The 10,021-nt window shown below is 40.7% G+C and overlaps 1 protein-coding gene across 1 annotated transcript; it reads right to left on the bottom strand.

The window, feature by feature from the left end:
• Positions 1–47: 47 nt before the first annotated feature.
• On the bottom strand, positions 48–3,834 carry LOC127947480 (immunoglobulin superfamily containing leucine-rich repeat protein 2-like). Its single transcript, XM_052544639.1, has 2 exons — positions 3,609–3,834; positions 48–3,093 (listed from the first exon to the last, which is right to left on the bottom strand). The coding sequence occupies exon 2, from the start codon at positions 3,082–3,084 to the stop codon at positions 958–960; it is 2,127 nt and encodes a 708-aa protein (XP_052400599.1). The 5' UTR covers positions 3,085–3,093; positions 3,609–3,834; the 3' UTR covers positions 48–957.
• Positions 3,835–10,021: the final 6,187 nt, after the last annotated feature.

Here is a 10,021-nt window from a genome sequence, read left to right as displayed (position 1 = left end):
GACTTCAGATTATTTATGATTTTTCATAGCTACTGAACCGTGTGGTTTGTGCTGGAGATTGTCCAGATTTTTTAAAAGCACTTTCCCGTGTTTGCAAAAAATGTCCAATACATTTTTTCGTACAATATTTTTATTAAGGTCACGTACATAAAATCATATCAAAAGCTTTAAAAGGTTTGAGTATTTTTACAACATCATCGGACAGTTGGACACGAAACAAGCCACTATGCGTCTATTTGCGATGTCGCTTTGACTGATGGTGAAAACGGACCATTTATATTTATATAAAAAGAGAGAACATCTTCTCAGGTTACTTGGCTTACACCACAAATCAACATGTAATATCTAGAGTCTATAGTATCCTAATAAAACACACTTGAAAATACTTTTGTGTGACATGCCACGAACAAGAAGGCTATCTCAAAGAGAAGAAAGGACATCGTCAGTTCATAAAGGCGAGAGTTGTTTTTAAAGCACCCGTTTGCAAAAAGATTACAAATCACACATTTTGGGATCCCACATTACACTTAACAAACCTTTTTTTTTTTTTTTTTTTTTTTTCAAGGTGACCTGGCTGGTTTTCCAGACACACACATGCTGTGGAAAGAGTAACGGTGTTTGTTTGTTTTTCTCCCTCAGAAGCGCTGGATGTCCACTATACAATATGCACTTCTATGGCTTTTAATGGCTACTATTGAGACAACGTACGTTTATGATTATGCTAAAGTGACGAGACTTCGGGAAATGGGTTGTTTTATGAGGTTTTCTGAAGACAGATTTGTCCATTTAAGTCTAGTCCACTCGATATATTCTCAAAAACCCTGTTTATAATATTGAACACTCATCGTATGCACTTACTGCTAACCTTCTGAGGTAAAATGCGTCTGTGTTACGTGAGATGACAGTCTGTATTCACCTGGTTTGTATGTGTTTCAGAGCAAACAGACAACAGGCATCTCAACCGGTTTGTTTGTAATTACCGTTGATCTCGGCAGATATGTTTACCGCTTCAGCGCCGAGCGGCAACCGATCGCTGTACTCGGATCCAACCTCAAACTCCTCCTGTGTTTTGGATTGTGACTCGGGAATGGACTCGGTAACCACGCTTCCCTCGATGTCCTCACCTTCTCCGTCTCCCTCCTCGCCATCGGCCTCGCCTTCTTCCTCTCCTAGCTCACTCGGGTTGAAGTTCTTCTCGGATCCCACGAAAGACGCCCTGGGGTCGAAATCCGTGGCGATTTGCTTTTCCATCTGATCTGGGTTTTGCGTCTTCATGATCAGCTTGTAGGTCTTGCCTTGATACTTGTAGAGCAGATGGCAGCAGGTGGCACCCAGCAGGGGCACGGTTGCCAAAGCTAGCAAAAAAATACTAACGACCACTATAATTAACAAAGATGGGATTTTCTTTCTAGTTGTGAATACCACTTGGACTTGACAGTCCTGGCCCCCGTATGTGAGGCACAGGGTGTAATTAGTGCCTGGCTTGAGGCCCTGGAAGCGATAGGCGTTGACGCCCTCCTCTATCTTGGACCACTGCACCACTGAATGTCCATTGCCAGTACTGATGCAAAGGTACAACATGTCCAAGGGTGACTTTTTGGTGGACGTCTGGAAAAGACTAAAAGGCTCCTTATTCACAGTTTGGAGGTCTTGTTGTTGGCTGAGGTGAAGGTTTGACTTCGCGTTGGCCATCTGGAAAGGGTTCAGCTGAACTTTGGCCTCCGTTTCTGAAACTTCCAGAGCAATAACTCCGAAATCAAACGTGTACTGTTTGAGGTCGTCCAAGCTGAGGTTGAAAGCATGGTTGGAGATGTACTGAGTGCCATCATTTACTCCGCATTTGCCAACAAATGGCAAAGTCCCTTCTTCCACTTGCTCTTTATTTACCGTAATGAGAGATGTTCCGGTTGGAAGGCTCTTTGCCTTCTCCCCAGATTTGGACCACATAACGCTGTTTTTGGAGCCTTTTGAACCAGGTTTGTCTTCTGGTAAATAGCTGGATGCTTTTGGGTCCAGCATGGAATTGATGGCGTGCTTTTTGGTGCCCAAAACAACAAGTCTCACAGAGCGCTCAACTTTTCCCATGTCATTGACAGCAGAGCAGGTGTAGTTCCCATCTTCCTTCTTGCTAATATGAGGGATGATCAAGGTGCCGTTCTGAAACACAAGGAACCTGTCATTCGTAGGTGGCCCGTTAATTGGAATCTCAATTTTTTCAACAAAGACTGGCAAAGGGAATGCAATTAGTTCGTTTCCAGCGTATATCTCCCATGTGACGTCAGGTTTAGGGGTTCCTTTTGTTTCACAGTAAAGCATGACCGTATATCCCTCATAGAGTTCGGTTTTTTCTATGTTTGGCTGATATGTGATGGACACGGACGGGGTCTTGCAGTCCAGTTTGGGCATGCTAGTGACCTGAGTACCTCTGAGGTGGGAAGGGGCATCGCAGACAATGTTGTTTTGCTCAGGGATGGAGATCGTGGATTTGCTGATCCAGTCCCTGAGCCACTCAAGACTGCAGGAGCAGGTGAAGGGGTTGTGGAAGATTTGAAGGTGAGACATGGAAATCAACGGCTCAAATGTTCCCTTCACGATGGTGGTAAACTTGTTATTGTTAATACGGACCGAACGCAGTTCCTTCAGGTTGGAAAAAGCATCCTTGGGGATACTGACCATGTCATTATTGTTCATCTTTAACAACTGCAGAGCAGCGAGATTGCTCAAGTCTTCCCATGGAAAATGCTCAATTTTGTTGTTGCTAATATCCATATTTTTCAGCTGAATCAATGGCGCAAAAGTGCCCCTCTCAATGGTGACGATTTCATTGTGAGCCAACCAAAGAGAGGTCACCTGGGTCACATTTATAAAGTTTTTGGATTTCAGCACTTTAATCTTGTTAGCTGTAAGACTCAGGGTGGTCACATTGGACGGCAAGCCCACGGGTACTTCCAGAAGGTCTCTGTAGGCACAATCTGTAAACTGGTGGTTTAATTTATCAGAGCATTTGCACTGCTCAGGGCAACTATGCGAACTGCCAAGCACCGCAGTCCCCAAGGCAAAAAGCATCAGGTATCTGGTTGCCATTTTCAGCACCTGCCAAAGCACACATGAAGGTGCAGATTAGTACTTTAGAAGATTTCTATATTTCTATATCTGAATCATGCAAAAATTACCCACGTAAGAGTAAATTAAGAAAAAAAAAGAGTCAGTTTTGAACATTATGAGGGTGGAAATAAAAAGCCGTTGACATTACATTATATGGTCAAGCACATTTATGTTGCTTTTATATTATATCTAATCTCTATTTTCGAGTTCTTGTCGACTAATTGAGCTTAATGAGAGGAAACAAGAAAGACAGCGCACATCCCGAGCGTCCTGCTGCGTTCCCGGCGCGCGAGAACGGAACGCTCGGATCATGTTCGCTGTCCAGCGTTCTGAAAACGCTCTTCACTTTTTAAGGAGACGTGTTTGTTTTGTGAATGTTTTAAACTTCTCGAGATTTGTAGCGACTGTTTCCTTAACCGCACAAACCAAAGTTTCAAGATTCTACTTACTTCCTAAAAATGTTTTGTACGCTTAAAAGATTTAACTTTCTCACATTGTCTTACCTGTCTGTGATATTCCTAACACTCGCACGGATTTCAGTCAACACGACACTTGATGAAATGTTTTAAATATAATTAATGCTCAGATGCCAAATTATCCCAAAACATGATGCAGCATTTTATATCCCGTTGGAAGTCTCTGCTGTTTTGGTTAGCAGACGGCAGATGATACATTTTAGTGTCCGTGTGAAGCTGAGCAGTGCAGAAGCTGTTTTCCCCTCGCGCTCGAGTTCGGACAGAATCCACTGCGCGCTCCCGCTCCAACAGTGGAAGGGGAGGGATTGTGAACGCGCAGCCTCTCCCTTCAATTCCGCATTAAAGCCACAGGGACTTTGCCGTCCAGATGAAGGTCATTCATAATTTAGATACAGTTGATAATTTATTTCACATGACCTCTGCTCTTGTTTGTCTTTTCGATGTGAGTATTACCGATGTCCACATGATACTTATTTTTCTAACTGTGCATTTTCTGAATAAATTTTACAGGTGAGTAGCCTATTTTTTACATGAAAAAATGTCGCCCATCGCAAAATGGGCTACTGTATGTACCAACATCAAAGGAAAAGTGCTCATAAAATTATGAATTTATTTCTTTTAAAACATGAGAACACAAATAAAAGTCCAGCTATTACTGTCAGGTGACTAACTGTTTAAAATTAATAGAAATTATAATTTATATATATATATACATATATATATATATATATATATATATATATATATATATATATATATATATATATATATATATATATTGCAATTATATAGTTTTTTAAATATTATTATTATTATTATTTTTTTAATATGGAGCGTATTTTGTCTGTCATTAAAATGTCCCTACAGTGAAATTTGCTGACATGAGCAAACCAGTGGGTATTAAAAATAAACAGGTGAACTGAGCTGCATTAACAATGACAACATGATGGAGCTCAGCAACAGCTGGATTTTCTGCTTGTAGGCTACTTTCGGTGACTTTTACAGTGGAAAATGCTTATTTTGTTGACAGGTCTTAAAGGACCCTAGCTCTAACGAAACTAAATAAAATGGAAATGTAAACACACTTGACTTTGCAGGACACAGCCCTTGCTAATGCCTGTTCATCGTTTTATATTTTGTGTTGCGGTTTGCGGTGGTGCCCCCAGAAACCTTTTATATGCTGCCATCTAGTGGTCATTTTATATAGGCCTACATGTTAGGTTATTTATTTTATACTATATATATATATATATATACCTTTTTTCGTGGGTAATGAATGTATGTCCCTTTTGGTCTTGCTGAAGGTGCAACCCTATGTAAATGCTATAAATTGGTAGCCTATAAACACACAGATCAATAACTTTCAACTTCAAACAACAACAAAAATATTCAGCTCTATCATAGTTTCTGATTCTGTGGCAAACTGCTTTAAATTCGCCCATATAATATCAAAAACATTTATCAAAACATGCAACATGAGCCTTCTTCACACATATAAATATGTTCTTCATTCTCAATGGAATTTTGAAATGGGTATTTTTTATTTTTTTTTTACTTTCGGGAACAGGAAGTGTTTTAAGTTTTTTTGTATATGTTAGATTTCCTCACTGTTTAATGAAAGAGTAAATCGAGCAGAACGCGTAGCGTGAAAGTTCTAAGAGCGGTTTGTGTCGTCACAGAGCGCAATGTTTGAACTGAATGATCGACGGTTTGTGCTGCTTCTCTTTCTTCATCTGCTTTCACATCTGCAGCTGCTGGTGAGTCGAGCAGATGCTCGTTTCTTATGTAACGTTTTCCTATTGCTTTAATGTTTTCATCTGCATATCAGTCATTAAGGCGCTTTCCGTTTGAACCGAATTATTGTTATGTAGATGTGTTATGTAAATTTCATTATCTTGTGCTACTTATAATTTTTTATAACATTTTCAGATCAGTACAAAACTTGCATGGCTGCATCAATAGAAATGTAATATTGTGATTAAAATACAGTTGCAGTATGATGATACAGACGCAAGGTGGCGCTCAGTATCTTGCTATTAAGAGTAAACGCACACGAACACACAAACAGCAGTGTGGGGGACTTTATTAGAGAAAATAGAGTGAAACTAGATAAAAAAGTTCCTCAAGACAAACTTTAAGTATAAAACACATCAGCAAACCACTTATTTTATTCAATGTATTAATTTATCAATTTGCACGTTCATTCTTTTGCTGTAGGATCCTCCAGAAATGTTGCTGAAGAGTCAGAGATGTGCTGCTGAAAGTCTGTCCATCACTGGTAAGGTTTACGATGAGCAATTACTTGTGTCAGAGAGCAGGTTAGTGTCGTAGGAGAAAAGTATTTCACTGCAGCATTGGTTTTCAGTTCTGAGAGAGCTGAGTGTTGTATAATACAGGTAAGTGTTTTATAATAAAGGTAAGAGTTGTGTAGTACAGGTAAGTGTTATATAGTACAGGTAAGTGTAAGAGTATATGTAAGTGTTGTATTGTATAGCCACATGTAGAGTGTATGTAGTTGTGCAGGCAGGTGGCCTTAATAGCCATTAAAATTAGGGTAAACATACCTATTAAACTCACATACCCATTAAGCACACTTCCATATTTGAGCTCAGATTATATATAAATTTAATACATGACCTAGATTATTTATTTAGCAAAATCTTGTTATTTTAATAAATATTACATGAAATTATGTATATATATATATATATATATATATATATATATATATATATATATATATATATATATATATATATATATATTGTATATATATATATATATATATATATATATATATATATATATATACACACACACACACACACACACACATTTTGTTTGTCTATCTCAACTTACACATCTGTTTCATCTCATCAGCTCATTTGTAGACATTGTAAGATCTGAATTGAGTTTGTCCAATAACAAAGACACACACAATATACAGTTGTGAGAGCAAATTTGGCAAGCACTGAACCATAGCTTTCTCAATATATGGCCATTAGTCATATTAGAGGCTCGAGGTTTGGCCCTGAGGTACCAGACTTGGCCATGGCTTCTGAGATACCTGTGGTGGCTGACACTTCCAGAAGTCGCTGTAACAGCTTATGCTCACTGAAGTCCCTTTCAAAGCCATTGCCTCCCTGTGGTCCCTGTCTTAGCCAACACTCAGTGAGGTCCCTGTGACAGCCAATGATGCTTGAGGTCTCCCCTGTTATGGCCAAAGTTTCCTGAGGTCCCTGTCACAGGCTGAGCGACTGAGATTTCTTTCATCCACCATTCGAATATGCCTACTTCCATACTATATTATAGGCAAAAAAGCCATATTTGAAATTAGTCGTAGGTTCATATTCATGGCATTCATGAAAAGTAAACTGACGACCTACTACTTCTTACGAGATTCTGTGCAGTGAATAAGAGTAAAGCAATGTAACCCACTCCATAGATCACATTAGAATACATGTAGTATGTCCAGATTGCATTCATACTATACATATGTATACTTTATAGAACATTATTTTCTTATGGTCATAAAGTAATCTCTGTCATGAAGCAGCGCATGTCGTGGCCACTGCCCATGAAGTCTCTAATTCTGTCCCAAATTACATTCTAAAAACTATGCACTCTCTGGATTTTAGAAGGGTTGAATCGTCTCAGTGTTGCATAATGTAATTTCTAACGTTGCATAATGCATGTAATTTCTACATTTTTCTGTAAATTAATGTTAAAATATAATTTTATGCCCAACAAAACCAGGCATAATAGTAAAACTTTGCCTCAACTATGTAAAATCAGCATAGTAAGTTGATGTAATTGTAGTTTTATGGCTGCTAACAATGTAGTGCTGGCAAAGTGTTCATGAGTCCGATTACCTGTCCTTGAGTGCTAAAAAACACATTACAAGAGTGTGATGATTGGAAGGAGGTGAGGAAGCAAGTGAGAGTTAATATGAATTTATTGGACAGTTAGACAAACAAATAACACGGACACAGGATACTGGGTGAATGCTGTAGGTCTGGTAGCGATCCGGTAAGTGACAATGCTCACTGGTGTGTTGGCAAGTAGGCAGCAGAAGAGTGTGACACAGGAACTGCGGTGGGAGAGCCATGAAGGTGAGGAGTGGATGGGGTTCCGAGACAATCCATCAACAAGAAGAACATGAACGAGAGAACCAGGAAGTAACACTGGGACTGCATACAATGCTCTGACAAACACAAGACGAAAGACAGGGCAATATGTAGGGAATGGGTAATGAGTTGCAGCTGGTGATAATGAACAATTAAGGGAGACGCCCACATGTAACAATCAGTGCTGATGCAAGACACACACTCACTCTACCCACATAGTCCAAAACACGATGCCACGGTTTACCAACCGTGACAAAGAGCCACAATCCAAGCCCTCCCTAGCGCCACAGCCCAGACATCCCTCAGTGCCGCGGCTGCAGTACATGCACCACTCAGCACTGCGGCATCAGTCCAGGCCACAAGTATGCCTCAGTGTGCCTGTGGTAAAGCCCAAGTAGCCCTCAGTTCAAATGGCACATGCTTGTGCATTCATGGCAGTTGCTAAGGGGTGCTGTAGAGTGCAGGTAAGGGTTGTGGAGCGCAGGTAAGTTGTAGACTAAAGGTACAAGTTTTAGAGTACAGCTAAGTTGCAGGCTAAAAGTAATAGTTTTAGACTGAAGGTACAAGTTTAAGAGTACATGTAAGAATTGTAGACTGAAGTTAACTGGTGCAGACTAAATGTACAAGTTCTAGAGTACAGGAAAGTGTTGTAGACTAATAGTAAGATTTCAGGTAGGTCCTGTGAAATACAGGTAAGAGTTGTAGAGTACAGGAAACTCCTGTAGAATACAGGTAAGAATTATAGACTTAAATTAACAGGTACAGACAAAAACTAAGTGTTGTAGACTACAGTTAAGTCAAGTCAAGTTAAGTCTGCTTTATTGTCAATTCTTCCACATGTACAGTACATACATACAGAGCATCAAAATTGCGTTACTCTAAGACCCCCGGTGCATACAGATAACATTAAAAGTAGAGCCTAAAAATCTAGATCAAATATAAAATGTAGATACAACTATACAATAATGGAATGTAAAAAAAGGCATATAATAAAATAAAATAAAAATTAAGTTAAATAAAGCAGCGCAAATCACATGGCAGATAGAGTGCAAATCAGTGAAGTGAGCAAACAGTGCAGATGAAAGATTTTTAGTGCAAAAAAGAAGCTTATTCAGTCTGATTAAATTGACAAAGTGCTCAAGAGCAGTTATTTTATTTAACTGACTGATGTGGTAGTAGAATGACGTCAGTTCCATGGTGAATGAGGTAGCGGGCAGACCAATGCTGCACAAAGTGACTGGTGCATGTCATCGTATATTAGTGGGGGGGAGAGTGGAAGGACCTGGGATCTGAGGGGGGGGGATTCAAAGTTCAGTGGTGCCTGGTGCAGAAGAGGGACGAAGGGGCAATTTCGGGAGCGAGTTCAGCTTTCTGACAGCCTGGTGGAGGAAGCTGTCCTTCAGTCTGCTGGTCCTGGCCTGCAGACTCCGTAGTCTCCTCCCTGATAGCAGTAGACTGAAGAAGTTGTGTGACAGGTGGGTGGGATCACTTGCGATACAGAGGGCTTTGCGAGTGATACGGGTCCCGTACATGTCCTGGAGGGAGGGGAGAGAGACACCAATGATCTTCTCAACTGCTCTCACTATGCGTTGCAGAGTCTTTCGGCAGGACGTGTTGAAGGCGCCATACCACACATTGATGCAGCTCGTCAGGATGCTCTCAAAATGGTGCCTCTGTAGAAGGTGTACATGATGGAGGGTGGGGCTCTGGCTCTTCTCAGTTTGTGGAGGAAGTAGAGACGCCGCTATGATTTCTTGGCCAGTGCTGTTGTGTTTTCAGTCCAGGAGAGGGCCTCTGTGATTTGCACACCCAGGAACTTGGTGCTACTCACTCTCTTCACAGTCGCACCGTTGATGGTTGGAGGAATGTGCTGAGTGTGTTCTCTCCTGAAGTCTACAACAATCTCCTTCGTCTTCTCCATGTTCAGAGAGAGATAGTTGTGACTACACCATCCGGCCAGACGGCTCACCTCACTCCTGTAGTTTGTCTCATCTTTGTTGCTAATGAGACCCACCACAGTCGTGTCATCCGCAAACTTAATGAAGAGGTTGGAGTTGTGTGACGGTGTGCAGTCATGGATCACTAGAGTGAAGAAGAGGGGGCTCAACACACATCTTTGAGGGGCCCCAGTGTTCAGTGTGATGGTGCTGAATGTGTTCCTGCCAACCCGTACTGCCTGAGGACCTCAGGCAGTACGGTGTACTACCTGAGGAAGTCTACACTTTAACAGGTGTAGACTAAAGTTGAGAGATCAGATAGGTCCTGTAAAATACAAGTAAGAGTTGTATACTAAATTCAAGAGTTGTAAAGTAC

The sequence above is a fragment of the Carassius gibelio genome, chromosome A25 (assembly GCF_023724105.1).
Source record: "Carassius gibelio isolate Cgi1373 ecotype wild population from Czech Republic chromosome A25, carGib1.2-hapl.c, whole genome shotgun sequence".
Lineage (NCBI taxonomy): Eukaryota > Metazoa > Chordata > Actinopteri > Cypriniformes > Cyprinidae > Carassius > Carassius gibelio.
Note: the sequence above shows the minus strand (reverse complement) of the source record. Positions and strands in the feature narration are given on the sequence as shown.